This window comes from Uncinocarpus reesii, genomic scaffold (assembly GCF_000003515.1).
Source record: "Uncinocarpus reesii 1704 scaffold_2 genomic scaffold, whole genome shotgun sequence".
In the NCBI taxonomy this organism is placed as follows: Eukaryota; Fungi; Ascomycota; class Eurotiomycetes; order Onygenales; family Onygenaceae; genus Uncinocarpus; species Uncinocarpus reesii.
The window spans coordinates 352,417-370,066 of NW_003052499.1; the positions used below are offsets into that span (position 1 = coordinate 352,417).

Genomic DNA, 17,650 nt, shown 5'->3' on the forward strand with positions numbered 1-17,650 from the left:
ATTACTAGTATGTTCCAGTACAATTGCCCGCTGACCTTCTGCCCGTCGACCCGCTGACCCGCCCACCGTAAAAGTCGACCGCATTTAACAGCCAGCACCGGTAAAGGAGCTGTTCAGGACAAGTGGCATCAGTGTTCACTGAGTAATCTTCAAAAGTCTTTTTGGGCCTTTCATGCTCTGCTCAAGTTGTCTCTGACCAATCTGATGTCGGTGCACTGGTCTTCCGTAGGCAGAAACAATTCATGTTGGTCTATGAGCAATCGGGCTGTGTTCTAAAAGAGGGTTGCAATTTTCCCCAGTTTCGATGACAGGGAAGTGAGCTGTCGATTTTTCCATTGCTGTCTAACAGAACACGGAGTACAAATAACTAGTTAAGCTAGTTAGTTAACAATGCTTCTGATGCTAACTATTGCAAACGCCATCACTTTACATACGATCTTTATATTGTCTTCTTACTCTCATGCTAACTTCCTTAGAGTACATCGATTGACTAGAATTTGAATCTGACAAATATAAGATGTTTATGATGAATGAGGATTTGACAGAGCTTTGGAAAGAACGAGATCATGAGGCGGAGGCCGGTAATAAGAAAGGATATCCAAATTTTCAAAATGATACTGCACAGGATCCTAGTTTAGGTGCAGGCTTAAACAAGTCCAGTTGCCCAAAACTATCGTGCAGGAATGTCTAGACACAATGATTTCAACTACAGAATGTAGTGAGCTAGAAGTGTTACAGTTCCTCGCGAACATGGCTGGAGGAGACAGATAAGCCGGTAGCCGAACCGGCACTGCTAGTCGCGGAAGTCTATGAGCTCCCGGGTATCTTTAGAAAGGGCAAGGTTCGCGAAAGCGTAGGCCACCAGGGAAGCCTCGAATATCCCAAAACACCGACAATGAAACAGACACAGCTCGAAAATATGAGGTTGGAGCCCGACTCTGATCTCACACGGCCTATAGAAAAGAATATGTCAACAGGGCCATCACCTCACATGAAGGGGTGGGGAGGTGTACTGACGGATATCTTCCAACAGCTGTGAAGCAGTGGAGTATTCTCCTCGCCAGCAATTATTCATCACAGCACCTAATGGCCATGTAGAAACATCCGGAAATTTCCCCAGTGTCTAAAGCTTGATAGCTTCATGATCTTCTAGATCCTTATAAGGAGCTTCACGCGTAATCAAAAAATAAACAACACTGCCAAATGCAAAGAAGTCATCCTGAACGGAGACTTTATATTCTTCATAATTCTCCCAGCTAGGCGGGCGGTATCTTGCTGTGTTGGTCACTGTAGATACCTTCACGCCATCTATACAGCATGAGACAAAGTCGGCAAGGACAATGTCAAAGGAATCGGTAACCAGGATATTAGGCGTTCGAAGGTCACAGTGGATGATGCCCTTGCTATGCACATACAGCGCTTCAACAATCTGTTCTGCCCATTTGAGATACGGCAGTTCCCCATGCATTGTTATCATTACCTTGTCGATGCAGCCGTTCCGGTAATATTCCAGCTCGCACCCGACGTTGTTGAAGCGGCCGTAGTAGCGGGCTATCCGTGGATGTCGACGCAACCGCTCATAGGCTTGTTGCTCGCAGTGCAGGTCATCTTCAGAGCCGGGAAAAGGGCACTTGAGAATTGTAGATTTTTCAGTTTTGAAGATACCACTGGTTGCACCATATGTGATTTGTTCCATGACTGCCAGTGTTGCGACCAGATGCCTGGGCTTGTTCCCTCTCTGTCGCCCACCGCGAGTTAGGTAATTACATAGGCAGACAGAAACATCCCAGAGCTGCTTTGGAAGCTCACAAGGCTCCTGTCCGGGAACTCCGTCGCCGCTTTAGAGTTTGGCAACATCACTCTGAGGCCCAACGCCACGAGCAATCAATCATTCATCAATGCTAGCAATCGAAGCTTGGATGGCTTCAGTAAGGCCACATAAGCTATGCTGATTGAAATGGGAAATCGGGGAAGCTCAAAAGTGTTGCAATGTCAAGTGTGTTGAATCCTTCGAGCCCGCATTCCTGGGACCTTTGTTGCTCATCAAGTTCAAATAGATCATACCACCGGCCAACCCACCCCATCGTCGTGGGTATCACCACCTATATTTCGTGAATGAAAGCTAATGTCGACCTAGACTCTCCTTTACGCAGGGCCTGCTGGTCGGCCAGCTCTCTGTGGTCCTGCTGATCGGCGCATTCATTAAATTCTTCATATTCGGTGAAGCTCCCCCGTCGCCATCTCGCAGCCAAACCCATCGAACCAGCCAGCACAAGCGGTCGTACTCCATACACGGTGCTAGAGACCTCAGCCCTCGAACGTTGAAAGAAAAGCCGTCTTCCAACGTACTCCGTCCCGTCCCTTCCTCGTCCACAAACACTCGATCGATCCTCCGGAAAACGTACTACAGTGCGAACCCTACAAACTTCCCTTCTAAACATGGCCGTCATAGGCCGCATCATTCCACTCACCAGCCGGAGTCACTAGACTGGTTCAATGTCCTAATTGCGCAAACGATTGCTCAATACCGGCAAACTGCGTATATTCTCAAAGATTCTCCGACCGCGTCTATCCTCGAGTCCCTTGCTACAACGCTAAACAACCCAGAGAAGAAGCCATCGTTCATCGATGAAATCACAGTTACGGATATATCACTAGGAGAGGAATTTCCAATTTTTAGCAATTGCCGGGTGATTGCAATTGACGATCCCAATTCTGATGGCGGACGACTCCAGGCCCTAATGGATGTCGACTTGAGTGATGATAACCTTTCTCTGGCTATTGAAACAAATTTGGTTTTAAATTATCCAAAGCCATATTCGGCGATTTTACCTGTGGCGCTCTCGGTCTCCGTTGTCCGCTTTTCCGGGACGTTGTGTATATCGTTTGTACCCGGGACGACGGAGTCTTCAACCAATCTGACGCCAACATCATCAAACATCGACACAAATTTACGATCAAATGAACTTAGGGGAAAGACAGCCCCCCAGGAGAGCTCGACTACTGATGAAGGGAGCCAAGGTGGCGCTACTAGCACCACAGGCATACCGAAGACCAGTTTGGCATTTTCCTTTCTCCCGGATTATAGACTTGATCTATCCGTTCGCTCTCTCATTGGTTCTCGTAGCCGCCTGCAGGACGTACCCAAGGTTGCTCAATTGGTGGAGGCTCGAGTACATGCATGGTTTGAGGAAAGAGTCGTGGAACCAAGGGTCCAGGTCGTGGCCCTACCGGGTATCTGGCCCAGGATGGGCCGGACCGGAGTGAGAGGACAGGAAGAGCAGCCAGATGTAAGTTCCAGTGATGCTGCTGGAGTATCTGGCGCCAAAGTTAGCATGCTCGGATCCCGTGACACTGGAGCTGAAATGCTGCATGCCGCGAGGGAAGTCGATGCCGAGGGCCTCAGGTATCGGCGTAACCCTCCTCCAGGCGACAAAGGTTCTAGTTCCAAATATGCGCAACAAAATCAGAGCAGCCGAGAACGGGGACGGGCAGACGATCCGTTCAGGATACCGGGGTCGCTTCCGGACGCTGTTCCCATTACATAGACTTCTAGGGGGGCTTGGAGTGAAAGCTTTTGTTACGTATACACGACGGTTTAGAAAATGAGATGCCAGATAATATCTGTGCTTGGCCCTATTTTGTCGCCCGTGTGTTCGGATGCCGTTATCAGTGATGATTGCTCCCTGGATATCCTGCCCCTTATGGTGGGTTGATTGTTCATCATGGCCATGCTAAAGTAACCTTACAAAGTTAACTAGTGGTTTATAATGCAAAATTCAAAGATTTTGCTATTTCTTTCTGGCAGCCTTTCCGCGCTTCCAACTGTGCTTGTGTGTAGCTAATAGTTAGGCATTACTATTACCACGTCATCAAGTTCATCCCCTTTATCATATCATGTCTCAGGCGAAAAATGTCGCCCATTATACAGCAGCCACAGCCCGAGACTCGAGGTATGCTTTTCGATGTTTGTTTTCGTCCAAGTCAGGCCCCCTGTTCAACGGTGTCCATTTGGGCTCATCTTGGAATAATCGCATAGCTTTGATATACTGCTCCCGAGTCAGATAATTCAAGTTTCGATGTCGAGCACGAGTACATACGTTGCTCTCCCCTGTCGTGAATCGATGATAAATTCCCGCAGGCAACACCAAAAGATCATTTTTCTCCACCGCAATTCTCACCCACGCGTCCTCTTCGCTCCGGACATCAAAATATCCCTCGCCATCAAGAATATATCTAATCTCCTCGTCCTCATGCAAATGCTCATGGAAAAACATCTTCACTTTCTGTTCATAGCTTTGGCCCATTTTCTCGGGAGAGACCGTGATTTCATCCCGGTTCTTGTAACCCCGTTCGGTTGCAAGGCGGTCGACATCGGAAATATTGGGGCAGTTCCGGTATAGAACACCGAGTTTAGAGAGGTAAGATTCGTCTACAGCGCGCCCGGAGTTATGCGCTGCGCGTTGGTCACCCTGAAACCGGCCTGTTAGAGCAATGTTGCTAAGGGGAGGGGAGAAGAGCCTACCTCCTCATCGTCATACCAGTATGCTTTCATTTTGAAGTATTCAGGAGCGGCCTTTCGTCTCAACGGCAGTCTCCAAGCTAGTTGACAAGTTCTATATCCTCAAAGTCGAAGATGCATCCCCCGCTCTGACGACAGATGCCCAAGCGCTGATTGGTTACCCCGGGTGGACCTCGGCATCGGGGAGTTTATAAATCCGAAACAGAGTTAGCCCGGAATTTCATCGGCCCGTATTAACATTAGTCAGCAGATATTTTTTTGCCAGATTCGCGACGGCGTTGCTTGCGACGACAGCAAGCTGCCTGATCTTGCACGTTGGGTGTAGGTGCGGAGAATCACAATGCTCGGCGTACGGCTAACGAAGCCTCTACTTGGGGTGCGCGCGCTCTACATCCGGCAGCCGCCGCGTTTGCGGACTTTTGCGACTGTGAAGGATGGCGCTCGGTATGTACAGTAGAGCAAACCTTTGGCTTTGTTTCTCTCACTGATCCCATTTTTAGCCCATTTGATGTTGTCGTTATCGGCGGCGGACACGCTGGCTCCGAAGCCTGCGCGGCAGCCGCCCGCTCAGGTGCTCGAACCGCCCTCGTCACTCCATCCCGATCCAACATCGGCGTTTGCTCTTGCAATCCGAGTTTTGGTGGAATTGGTAAAGGTACAATGATTCGGGAGGTTGACGCCCTGGATGGCGTTGCTGGAAGAATAGTGGACAAGGCAGGGATTCAATTTCGAGTGCTGAACCGGTCCAAAGGGTCCCGCCTGTCTGGGGCCCAAGGCAGCAGATTGATCCGGGATCTCTACAAACAATATAAGCTTGGAAGAGTTGTCCGCCCTATCCAGGGATTAAGCATCGTGGAGGGAAAAGTGGCAGACATCGTCCTTTCAAGGGAAGATCTAGAGAATACTCCGGGGCGCAAAAGGCAAAATTGTCGGCGTCAAGTTAGAGTCAGGGGAAGTCATTCCAACTGGGCATGTGGTGATTACGACTGGGACTTTCTTGGGCGGAGAGATTCATATCGGATTGGAAGTCTTCCCGTCGGGCCGGATGGGAGAGGCAGCGACGTTTGGCTTGAGCAAATCGCTGCGAGACGCTGGTTTCCAACTTGGACGCCTAAAAACCGGGACGCCACCACGTCTTGATCGCAAAACGATCGATTTTTCCACCTTAGAAGTCCAACCAGGCGATTCTCCTCCTCCTCCTTTCTCCTTTCTCAACGATACTGTGGCTGTCGGCGATGAAGACCAACTAGCTTGCTGGTCGACGTACACAAATGAGAAGGCCCATGCGATTGTCACAGCGAATCTGGACAAATCCGTTCATATTCGGGAGACAGTCAAAGGTCCGCGATACTGTCCCTCTTTGGAATCCAAGATTATTCGCTTCAAAGACAAGCTTAGACATATGATCTGGCTGGAACCTGAAGGATTCGCCCCAAATGATGTAATATATCCCAACGGTATCTCTATGACGATTCCAGCAGATGCCCAATACGAAATGCTCAAGACTATACAAGGTCTGGAGCACGTCAAAATGCTTCAGCCCGGATACGGTGTTGAATACGACTATGTTGACCCGCGTTCTCTGAAACCGACTCTTGAGACTAAACTTATCAGCGGCCTTTATCTTGCTGGTCAAATTAATGGCACAACAGGCTATGAAGAAGCAGCTGGTCAAGGGATCTTGGCTGGTATCAACGCTGGCCTAGCCTCACAATCCAAAGCGCCATTAACACTTTCGCGTTCAGATGGCTTTATTGGTATTATGGTTGATGATCTCATCACTAAAGGCGTCACTGAGCCATATCGCATGTTCACCACGCGTAGCGAATACCGCATTTCTACTCGTGCTGATAACGCCGACCTTCGGCTTACTGAAATGGGCCGTGCGGCCGGTGTGATCACTGACAAACGCTGGAAGCACTTCAGCGAAACGAAAGAACAGCTTGTGGAACTTCAAACGCTCCTCGAAAATACAAAATATCCGTCGACAATATGGTCCCGAAAAGGATTCCGTGTCCATACTGACTCGAGTCTCCGCTCCGCTTTTGATCTTCTCTGCCTTAACAACGCCAATATCGACACCATTATCCAGCACCTTACTTCCCCTACCGGTTTGCCTTACACAACCGACTCATTTGACCCCAAAATCAAGGCTCGTATCGCAATAGAAGGGACCTACTCACCATATGTTAAGCGGCAAGCGAATAGCGCCCGTATATTCGCTCGCGATGAAGCCCTCCTACTTCCACCAGATTTAGATTACTCCAAGATTCACGGTTTGAGTACGGAAGAACGCCATGCCCTGGAGCGAGTCCGCCCCGAAAGTGTCGGCATGGCGCGGCGCATTGAAGGTGTTACGCCATCCGGAGCCCTAAAATTACTCCTGCATGTGCGCAGAGCAGGTGCTTGGGGCAGCATGGAAGACATTCAAGCTACAGAGGCCGATCGTGAGCCTGTAACGAGCTTACCTACCGATACGCCTGTGGTTTGAACGGATCTTCTTCCTAAACAGCGACTTGTCTGCTCGGGAAAGAGTGCCAAACCAATTGCCTAGACCCTAATCAAGGAATTATTCCGTACGGACAAAGCTACCGTCAGTTGAAGACTTAGGAATGATCCGGTTTCAACAATTTCCGTCCTGGGAGGGCTGAAAATTGCAGCCTAAAAGGCCAAACTCTTTGCCTGGAATAATCTCTCGGGAACTGTTGATCAAACAGTGCAACCGGCAATTATTGTTGGAGAGGCAAAAATCGGGATGTAACTAGGGCGGTATCCCGGTCGCCTAGCGGTTATAGAAGATTTTCAACCGCTGTCTCCCAACGCCATTTACGCAAAGGCCAAATTCGCCGATTAGCCATGAGCATTGATTGCTTCCAGGTTCAGAATTCCGGATGATGAGCAGTCTACAACGGGAGTGGAATCCACTTCCCGCATTGCGGGTAGCATGGTACTCCCCTTATTGAAACAATGGCTGTCATTGTTTTGAATTTGCGAAAGCATATATATTCTGGAGATTTATACCAAATACTCCGTAACGATCTAACAAATCTCTCTATTCAATCAATCAACATACAATTTACCACTCAAAATATGCAAATGTGCACAATCATGTCACTCGTCATCTAATTCAGTAAGAATCCCCCAAAATCAGCGTAAACAGCCTTCTCAAAAGTGCTGGTCAACTCCTCGAAACGTGGATCTGCTTGCGAAATTGTTTGTGTAAACGTTGTTGCAGCAACTCCTTTGCTGCGATCAATCCACCAGAAAAGATTGGGTCTACCTGACCACTGCAGCGTGCCAGCGGATCGCTTGCCAGGTATAGGGTCGACATACAGAGGGCCGCCCAAGGCAATCTCAATCCTACCCGCATGTTCATCAACAGTTGCGCGAAGGAACGGTCGAAGTGGGCCAGAAAGCAGCTCCTGCAATTCCCCAGAAACGACAGGTTGCGGCTTGAAAATTTCATCCACACTGCTTTTCTGCAAAATTGGGCCTCCGTCTGCAAGTAGCATGCTGATGAATTTCGTCCAATCGCGTGGGGTTGACCACAATCCATGTCCGCCGCATTCATGCACTGCTGGGATTCTGGACATAGCGATACCCGGAATGAGAGCGCCGGTCGCCTCGTCCCGGTCGTACATTGTAACTTTGGATTCGAGCATACCAGGGTGTTTGTCTGGATGGAAGGTTGTAGATGTCATACCTAGAGGCTCCCAAATGTTGGTTTGCATGAACTCTTCAAGTGTTGTGTTGTTCAGACGTGCTATTGCTTCTCCTGCCCAATCGACACCCGATCCATACATCCAACCTTCTTCAGGCTCGAACATAAGCGGAAAGCTTTTCATGACCTCCTGTAATATTCGTTAGATCTGGAATGTATTTTGATAGGAGGGGAAGGAGAAACGAACAAAGTCATTATCAAATACACTCTCTTTTCGGTCGTTTTCCTTTGCCCACTTTGTCAACCGTGGGCTCGAGTGATAACCGCAGCCACTCTGATGGGTAAGAAGGGATCTGAAGGTAATCGGCTTGGTTCGCTTCTTGACTCGATACCTCCCAACGTTATCCACGCCGTCTAGGACTGGGAGCAAACACAAATCAGGCAAGATAGGGAGAACATCGTCATCTAGGGCGACTTGTCCTCGCTCCACGCAAATCATGAAAGCAACTGTTGTTATTAATTTCGTCATTGATGCAATCCAGTATACTGAGTCGAACCCGACTTCCTTCGACGAATCATGTGAAATAAAGCCCTCTGCTTGTGAGTAAAGCTGGGTACCTGTGAAACCATGTGTTAGAGCTGTTGGTCACATTTGAGACACAAGGGCAAACCCATACCTGCTTTATCTATGACAGAACAAACATAAGAGTTGGCCACTGGTTTCGGCCCAGAGACAGCTTTCTTTAAGGTTTTGGAGAACTCCTCCATGTGGGAGCCTAATAGATTAACATATTCCTCACTTGCAGCTTGGGGCTTCTCTGAGGGTGTATGACCATTGACACCATTTGAAGTAGCGTGCGAGGTCCCGTTGACCCCATTCGTTACGGGCACGGCGGCCGTCTTTGCCTTTTGGGCCGTATCGTAAATGACGCCAGCTAGGTGTTTCGACGTACATCCTGGATCTAACATCTCCAAAAAGGACATTCCCACGGAGAACTTTTGCCTAAGCCAATGAATCATTTCACTACCAGACATGCTATCGATACCGAAGTGTGAGAGCGGGCGTGTGATGTCGATATCATCAGATGAAATAAAAAGCAGCTTGGCGAGTCTTCGAGCAACCGCATCGGCAAGAACAATAATAGCTTTGTTTCGATCTTCTGGGATCTCGGGGATTTCGTCCCCGTTTGTGTCCGCCGCCGCATTACCGTCACCAACTGCAGCTTTTCGGGCGGCTAGGGTGGTAACCAAGAGAGCGGAACGGCGATCCTGTTCAATTCTGCTGACTTGGACCATGCTCAGGTCATGTTTTGTATATTCCACACCTGTAAGAATGTGTGCTTGAGTGTTTCTGTCGAAGTGTTTCGAATCCGGCTGCTCTTTGATTAGTCTCTCGAAATGATAAATGAATTCTGACTCAGGGGCTTCGATTAACCCAGAGCGCAGCAGATTCTCAGCGTATTCCGGTTTTCTATTCAAGGTTCCAACCCCCTTGATCGGGCCTAGTGAAATGGTTGTCGCAGGAAGGCCCATCTCACGCCGCTTTCGGGCTAAATTATCCAGCACTGCGTTGGCAGCGGCGTAGTTGGATTGAGAGATGTGTCCCACATAAGTCACTGTAGAACTTGTCATAAAAAAGAAATCAAGGTCGGCGTCAGCTTCAATAGTAGCGTTATGCAAATTTAGCGCGCCAAAAACCTTGGGCCGGACGGCGATGTTGAATTTTTCCAAGTTCATTGTATCAAAGAATGCATCCTTTTACTGTTAGTTAGCATTAAACAGTAAGCTGGTGGCCAGAAGAAAACAAACCTGCAAAACCATGGCGGCATGGACGACACCCTTGAGCGGCCCCATGCACACTGCTTGCCTAACTGCCCTCTCCACATCAGCAACCTTCGTCACATCTCCTTGTATTGTCACAACATTGACGCCCTGTTCCCTCGCCCGCGCCACAAAGGAAGCGATTTCCCGCTTCTGTTCACTCGAGCGGGAAAGGAAAACGAGGTTCCGAGCGCCATGACGGATCAATGAATCAGCCATGCTGTGGCCCAGTCCTCCATGACAGCCAGCTAGCAGATAGCTGTTATTGGCGTTGATTCCCTTTGGCTTCAGGACTCCCTTGAGCTTAACTTTGTTCTCAGTTGGGCCGTATGTAAGGACGACTTTTCCGATATGTTGACCCTGGCCGAAATATCGCAAAGCGCTTTCCATCTCGGTGATGTGGAAAGCCTTATCTATCTTGATTGGCTTCATCTTTCCCTCCGTTAGAAGCGACATCACCTCCTTTAAAAGCCTAGAATATTGTCAACTTCCAAAGCCATATATGAGACATCCTAGAAACATACCGTGAAGCTAGCTTAGGCTTCTCTTCTAATACGAAGTTGAGATCAAAAGAGAAAACGCTAGTACTTTATCGAAGACATGAAGCGCCATTTTGCCTTTGTCCAAGACGTTGCCTCTGCCGACATCGATCAGTCGTCCACATGGCGCCAGACAGCTCAAACTCTCGTGGAAACCTGGGCCAGATATTGTCGAAAGCACCACGTCAACGCCTCTGCCTTTGGTCCGCTCCATTAGGGGCTCTTTGAAATCAAGCGTCCGAGACCAGAAAATGTGGTCTTCCGCGATGCCGCATTCATTGATCAAATAATTCTTTTTAGCCTGAGTGCCAACTGTAGCATAAATCTCTGCGTTGAGCGATTTGGCATACTGTATAGCGGCTAGACCCAAACCACCAGTGGCGGCTTGGATAAGTACGGATTCCTCGGGCTCGAGCTGCGCCAGATATTTCAACGCATAAAGTGCAGTGCCATGCGCGATTCCCACTGTCGCCATTTGTTCCAAGTCCTCATCATCGCTCAGTTTTAAGCATTTGTTCGCCGGGCTTCTCAAAAAGGTATCATAATAGCCACGTTCAAGGCATATAACCTTATCCCCAGCTACAAATCCGTTAACGTTAGCTCCAACGCGGGAAACGATACCTGTCGATTCATTGCTAGATTTGACGCTCTCGAAATTGCCCATTGCAATAACGTAGTCCTATAGAACAGTCAGAATTCACATATAAAAATGAGGGCTGCAGTAACCAACCTTCATGTTGAGCCCCACAGCTTTGGTTTCAATCTCAATTTCATCGGCCCCAAGTTCAGTCGCGCACGATACGGTTTCTTGGAAGTAAATCGTATCCAGGAGACCGGGGGTTTCAAGGGCCAGCAGGACGTTGCCACAAGTGGGAAAATCCTGGTCCACGCGGCCGTCTCCAGAGTCCAGCATGAACTCCTCGTTCAATTGCATATCAGGGACAACACGACTAACGTAGATTACTCCATCCTTTAGCATAAAGTCTGTCTCACATTCCTCTCTTGAGGCAGCTTTGCAGACTTTCGAGGTAATATCCACAATGTGATTAGCGATACTAAGAATCTCCGACGAGACCGTCTTGTCTAAGTCGAAAACGGCGAATCTAAGATTCTTCGCTGAGTTTTCGTTCATGAGGGTAGTGTTGATCCCGTGCGCCATTGCCAAAGCTGGATTTCCGCCGACCATAAGATCACCACCGGTAACCCAGAGGATAACAGCAGCTGTATGTACCAGTTTTTGCAGGCCATCGAACTGTTGGGGTTTCATATCCATCAAAACTGGACTTTCAAGTTCCTCGAGGACAATGTATGTGTGTAGCTGTCCATTGGCGGCAAGGCCTGGTAGCTCTGTTAGCGAACAATGAGAAACCTTCGTTCCAGATTCCCCGATAATTCGTGCCACGGCTATGGCGAGTTCATTCTGGGCTGCAGAGTGAACCTAGCACATATTAGCAAGGTCCCGGCGAAAGTTAGATGTGCTACTTACTATGACCACCGGATCAAGCGCAGGGACCGAAGCCTTAACAACAGTGGACTCTTCAACGGCAGTCGACACCATAATGCTCTCGAGCGCCAACGGATCTGGGAAATCTCTCAAGATCAAATCTAGACCGCTAAAACCTGACTTAAGAAGCTGTCCCTCCCATGATGGCAGAGTTCTGAAAGGCCCGAGAGCACGATCACCGTCGGCATCCTCAAGGCAACCCCAGAAACTTGGAAGGGTTCCAAATGCAAATTGTACGGGAGTGAGACTCTCTGTTTGAGTGATTTCCAACATCACCACCTTTCCGCCTGGCTTAAGTAGCTTTCTGCAGTTTTTGAGCAGTCGGTCTGTATTTCCAGGGGCATGAATCACGTTCGATGCGAGAATAAGGTCGTATTCCCCATAATTGAAGCCTTGATTTGCTGGATCGTGTTCAAGGTCAAACGTTTTGAAAATCAAAGCAGGGTACTCCCCGAAGAGTTCCTCTGCTTTCTCAAAGAACGATGGCGAAATATCGGTGAAGGTATAATCCGTGTAGCGTTTTGCGTGGCCCGTTAGTTTATCATAAGTGTTCAAAACTTCCAAAGCAACACTCGTACAGCTACCTGTTCCTGCCCCTACCTCAAGAACTCTCATAGTAGGGTTTTTGTGAGCTAGTATGTCGACGACGGATGCGAGGTTCTTCCGTGCTGCGTCATGAATTGATCCGTCTGCATAAACCCGAGCAAGTATTTCCGCTTTGACAGCTAAGTCCACTCCAGACACTGATCCATTCAAGATCCCAGCCATGTTCTTTCTAATAATTGCGTTATACTCCAATTGTGGGAAATCGCCAGGAAGTTCAGAAAGCAGTTGTTCAATTCGAGATACACGCTGATCTGCGCTTAGCTGTGTCGCATCGCTATCGCAAAGGACCATCCGGCCATTTGCGGCTTGGTCACGGACATATGTCAACCAGTTATAGTAGCCGTGCACCCAACGAAGAGACGGATCGGTGGGTAGCTCTTCCTTTTTGACATGCGCTAGAGCTTCGCAAATGTACAAAACAGTAACGGTCTCAAGCCTGGTTCGTATATGGAACACTTCGTCTAGATATGCAGCTCCAGAAGGAGATTGAAAGTCGCTATGATACAAGCGAGTCGCTTTCTCTGAATCGAGGAAGTCAACGTCAGGCTTCCAGTGTAGTCTGTAATACGGTTCGCGGGCTAAAGAGACGGTCATCTTTTCTTGGCTGCCTTGGTTTTCAAACTGCCGCCATTTGACACGTTTGGTCGAAATAATTTCAACCCCGTCTTCCGTTGTCAAGGTTGAGTGGGAACCACCTGTACGTGCCCCTTCAGTCCAAGCAACACTGTCAATGATACCGGTCTGGTTTTTGGCCCATGAGGCAGGGTTGATGACCATGTCTTCGACAAAAACAGGGATCTGAGTTGCTTCCTCTTTCTCCGCGCGGCTATCGTAAACAGCGACAACGCGGCCCTGCAACACCGCATCAATAGTCAAAGGATGGATAGCATATCGAGATTCGAAAGGAGTATCTTTGTCCCTTGTCAAGAGAATTGGCGCTTTGGCGCGAGCGCGGGACTGGTATGGCAAAACCTCAATTTCATCGATCACGCGGAAGTATGGCCCGAAGTCGAAACCGCGATACTTTAGCCTATCATACCAAGCATCTTTGCCTATTTTTTCCTGGAAAATAGGTTCTTCTGTTTCACCGGCGAAGTTGGATGCTATTGCTCTCGTTCCACGAGTCAGTTCGTACGAAATAGAACCTTCTGCGTGTTCGGTCCATCGGCTATCTGTAACGGAGCAAATCTTGAAGTCGAATCGGTTATGTGTTGCAGATGCGTCGGTGGGCTTGAGGTTTATCATAATATCTGCTGTTCCACTTGCGGGTATAACAAGGGCCGATTTAACCGCAACGGTGTGGAGATGAAACCTGGCGTCGTTGAAATCGAAAGATGGGCCACCGAGCTCGTCGTCTTCGGCAAACTGAGCGGCAGCTTCAACTGCCATGGCTATGTAGGCCGCTCCGGGAACGATGACTGTATTTCCAATCTAACAACGATAGTTAACACGTAGGTCAAAAGTAGGCCAAATCAGTTCTACATACCACATGGTCCTGAATCCAAGGTACGTCTTTCAGGCGAAGATTGTTCCTCCAAATTGGCTCCATACGGTTCCCTCCGGGCAACCTACTCCCGATTAAATCATGCCTTGGATGCGTAGCAAACTTATAATCTTTCGTAATACGGTTGAGTAACAGTGGTTGCGGTGTCGTATGATTCCATGGGTACATGGGAAGACCAACAAGTGGTTTTGCTGGGCGATAAGAGTTTTGGCCGTTAACATGGAGCATGTTAATAGGATATCCCTTAATGAAAATACTAGTTGCGAGTTTCATCATGTCTTCCTCAGCATTATGATTTCTCTCCAAAGCACAATCGTAAGAGACCTTAGCTGCAGTGCCAACGCTAGCGTTCCAGATCGCCTAGACTTCGGGCGAAGCAATGATTTGCTTAATTGGGCCCTTGAGAGCACTGTGAGGCTACATGGCAGGGTTAGCTGGCAATTTGTCGCTAAGAAGAAGTTTATGAAAAGCAAATCATACCCCTATTTCGATCAAACAATCCACATGACGATCTTCCGGGCCGAATTTCAAGCCTAGCAGGCTCTTCATAGCAGGATTAAAAAGGACAGGGGATTCCAGATTCTTTTGCCAATAGTTACCATCGATATCGGTTGCTTTCAGTGCCTGTAGGGTTACTGATGAGATCATGACAGGCGAAGCGCTTGTTGTTTTCTGCGCTTTCATTCTTGATAAGGCCGAGGAACTTTTTGCAGCCCCATTAACACCATTTGAATGACCGTTCAGGCCACCGTGGTTTTTGATCCCATTAGTAGAGGTTTGTGACTTGACGCCGTTGGTCATCTGTGGCTGTGTTGTAGCACGCAGAACAGCCTCGCCGTAGCCTGAACCAACCTCCTTCATGCGTAATGAATGATACGCTTTACCGCCGGTGGAAAGCTTCTTCGATAGAATAGAACGCGATCTTAAAACACCCTGAATGGTATCAATAGCATTGGGATTCCCACTCAGAGTGATACTTTCTGGCGAATTGATGCAAGCAACAACAGCATCTTCAGGTACAATTCCTTGCTCAGCGAGGAACTTCTCCGCATCCGCCGCTCCCATAGCAACTGCCATCATTGCGCCAGGTTCTTGCGTAAGAGTGGCATGCAAACCTCGAAGATAGGCAGCAATTATTGCATCTTCAGCTGAAATAAGCTTCGCTGCGTAGGCAGCTGCAAGTTCACCGGATGAATGGCCTATCGTTGCCACAGGATTCAATCCCCACTCCCGAAGATAGATCGACAATAGCAATTTGAATTGCAGTGCATATTGGCTGAGAGTACGCAACCTCGCCTATTTTGCTGGTTTTGGCTGGCTCGAGGAGTATATCTGCTAGGATTAGTATAACTTTCACAAACTCGTGGGTTGGGCACCACGTACCCTGAATAGTCCATGAAGGGGCTTCGTTTAGTTGGGAGAGAGCGTTGTTTAGCTTCCGAAAAGTGCCCCTGACTGATGGATACTGACTCAACAGTTCTCTCCCCATCCCAGCCCACTGTGCGCCTTGCCCGGTGAAAACAAATGCGACGGTGGGGACACTGAGGTTTGCCCTCCCGGTTAGTGGTTCTCCAACCGTTACAGGCGTGTTGTCAGATATAGTAATAGGCAAAACGGCGCGATGAGCGAATTTACTCCGACGTTGTGTCATGGTGTAGAGCAGTTCGTGAATGTCATAGGTACTTTTCTCCACCACCTGGAGTATATTTTCCACATTTTTAGTGAGTGAGTATTCATCATGGGCGCAAACTGGAAGTAGGAACAAGTCTTGTAAGATTGAGCTGTGTGGGTCGAATGTTAGTCGTGAGGGGAGACGCTTCAAGTCAATATCCTTCAGATATTCGTCCAAGCTCTCCAGGACTACGTGGCCATTGGCACCACCGTAACCTGTCGAGTTGACTGAAGCCCGCTTTGCTCTATCCGCTGGCCATGGTATGTTCTTATTCACAACGGAAAGTCTGCTCCCTCTCAAGTCCACTAGAGAATGCGTCAATGCCAAAGCCCAAAAGTAAGGGGACCCATCCTAGGAATCCCGTATTCAAAAATCAGTGCTGTATGTCACTCACATTTGGGGTTGAGCTTCTGAATGCCAATAGTCCCTGGAATGATACCATTTTCCATTGAAAGAACAACCTTAATAACACTAGTAAGAGCAGAACCTGCCTCACCATGCCCGACCTGAGGCTTCGTGGATCCTATGTATGGTGGATTGTGCCAATCGCGACCTGAAGCAAACACATTTGCTATCGCCGTGGTCTCAATGGGGTCTCCTGTCGGGGTACCCGTACCGTGACACTCAACATATGCCACCGATTCATAATTGAGAGGGCCTGAGTGCTCGTAGGCTGTGCGGATGGCAAGTTCTTGTGCGGCTGCACTTGGGAGAGTGATTCCATTGTTTTTACCATTACTACCAACCATATTAGCACTATGACGTACCCAGAGCAGGAGTAGGACAAATCAAAAGACTTTTCATTGCCAAATTGAAATAGGAGACTTACGCAGTTAGTGAGATGCCCCGAATTACACCACGTATCGGGATCGCCGTCTCTCAAGGCATCGGAAACTCTCTTCAAATAGAGCACGTTAATAGACTCCCCACGCGCGTATCCATCAGCTGAGGCGTCAAAAGCATGACACATTGCCGTTGGAGACAAAGCTCCCGATTTGACCAATGGAGAAATGGTATTCTAGCGTGAGGATAAGATTCACCCCACCCACAATTGCCGCTGGAACTTCGCCATTTCGCAAAGCCTGAACTGCAAAATGAAGGGCATACATCGTCGAAGAGCAAGCCGTGTCCATCGTGACACTTGTACAGTTAGTATTATTGTAGTGATCAACATAGTGTTAGGGAGGCAGCCAAACCTAGGGCCTAGTAAGTTGTACAGGTAACTGACCCTGTTGCTAACAGTGGTCCTACCCATACCCAGAACCGCCATGCCTTCAATCTTCTCAGGTTCTTTGAATGCCAGTGACTCATAATCACTTGCAAAGTTCCCAACATATACTCCAGTCATTGTATTTGCGACATCTTCGAGAGTAATACCCCCAGATTCCAGTGCTTCATAACAACATTCAAGTAGCTGGCGTTGCTGTGGATCGAGACTTTGCACGTCCGCTCCTGTTATCTCGAAAAAGCCATTGTCAAATGCCTCAAGGTCATTATCAATGCAATAGCTTTCAGTGTAGCGGATCGTTCCTGTCCGGTCTTTCTGCGGGTTGTAAAAGGCATTGGCATTAAATCTACTGGCCGGGACAGGACCACGAGCACAGCGTTGGCTGAGGAGAAATTCCCAGAAGGATTCGGGGGAAGAGACGCCGCCTGGAAGGCGACAGGCTAAATAACAGAAAACCGGCCATTAGTCTCAAACATCTCTGCTTGGGGTGGACGTCTCTACCCATCCCAACAATAGCAATGCCTTCATCTTGAATGCCTGCCATATCTCTAAGGTTTCCTTTTAGCCTTCAATCTGACAGAATAACGAGTTTA

At 48.5% G+C, this 17,650-nt stretch overlaps 6 protein-coding genes across 6 annotated transcripts; 3 read left to right on the forward strand and 3 right to left on the reverse strand.

Annotated features, from left to right (window-relative positions):
• Positions 1-683: 683 nt before the first annotated feature.
• Positions 684-1,039, forward strand: UREG_03081 (uncharacterized protein; the record flags this gene model as incomplete). The annotated part of the gene is made up of 2 exons (XM_002543519.1): positions 684-718; positions 739-1,039. 2 exons carry the CDS (start codon positions 684-686, stop codon positions 1,037-1,039), a joined length of 336 nt encoding a protein of 111 aa, XP_002543565.1.
• A 217-nt stretch (positions 1,040-1,256) lies between these two features.
• UREG_03082 (uncharacterized protein) lies at positions 1,257-1,696 on the reverse strand (the record flags this gene model as incomplete). The annotated part of the gene is made up of 2 exons (XM_002543520.1): positions 1,257-1,308; positions 1,416-1,696. 2 exons carry the CDS (start codon positions 1,694-1,696, stop codon positions 1,257-1,259), a joined length of 333 nt encoding a protein of 110 aa, XP_002543566.1.
• Positions 1,697-1,989: 293 nt separating this feature from the next.
• On the forward strand, positions 1,990-3,548 carry UREG_03083 (uncharacterized protein; the record flags this gene model as incomplete). The annotated part of the gene is made up of 2 exons (XM_002543521.1): positions 1,990-2,088; positions 2,154-3,548. 2 exons carry the CDS (start codon positions 1,990-1,992, stop codon positions 3,546-3,548), a joined length of 1,494 nt encoding a protein of 497 aa, XP_002543567.1.
• Positions 3,549-3,923: 375 nt separating this feature from the next.
• On the reverse strand, positions 3,924-4,555 carry UREG_03084 (1,2-dihydroxy-3-keto-5-methylthiopentene dioxygenase; the record flags this gene model as incomplete). The annotated part of the gene is made up of 3 exons (XM_002543522.1): positions 3,924-4,049; positions 4,101-4,472; positions 4,526-4,555. The coding sequence occupies 3 exons, from the start codon at positions 4,553-4,555 to the stop codon at positions 3,924-3,926; spliced, it is 528 nt and encodes a 175-aa protein (XP_002543568.1).
• A 307-nt stretch (positions 4,556-4,862) lies between these two features.
• UREG_03085 (tRNA uridine 5-carboxymethylaminomethyl modification enzyme GidA) lies at positions 4,863-7,013 on the forward strand (the record flags this gene model as incomplete). Its single annotated transcript, XM_002543523.1, has 3 exons — positions 4,863-4,966; positions 5,023-5,498; positions 5,551-7,013. 3 exons carry the CDS (start codon positions 4,863-4,865, stop codon positions 7,011-7,013), a joined length of 2,043 nt encoding a protein of 680 aa, XP_002543569.1.
• A 631-nt stretch (positions 7,014-7,644) lies between these two features.
• On the reverse strand, positions 7,645-16,578 carry UREG_03086 (uncharacterized protein; the record flags this gene model as incomplete). Its single annotated transcript, XM_002543524.1, has 12 exons — positions 7,645-8,373; positions 8,431-8,801; positions 8,861-9,938; positions 9,993-10,436; positions 10,593-10,737; positions 10,894-11,222; positions 11,274-11,981; positions 12,030-14,084; positions 14,140-14,457; positions 14,638-15,305; positions 15,541-16,134; positions 16,224-16,578. 12 exons carry the CDS (start codon positions 16,576-16,578, stop codon positions 7,645-7,647), a joined length of 7,794 nt encoding a protein of 2,597 aa, XP_002543570.1.
• Positions 16,579-17,650: the final 1,072 nt, after the last annotated feature.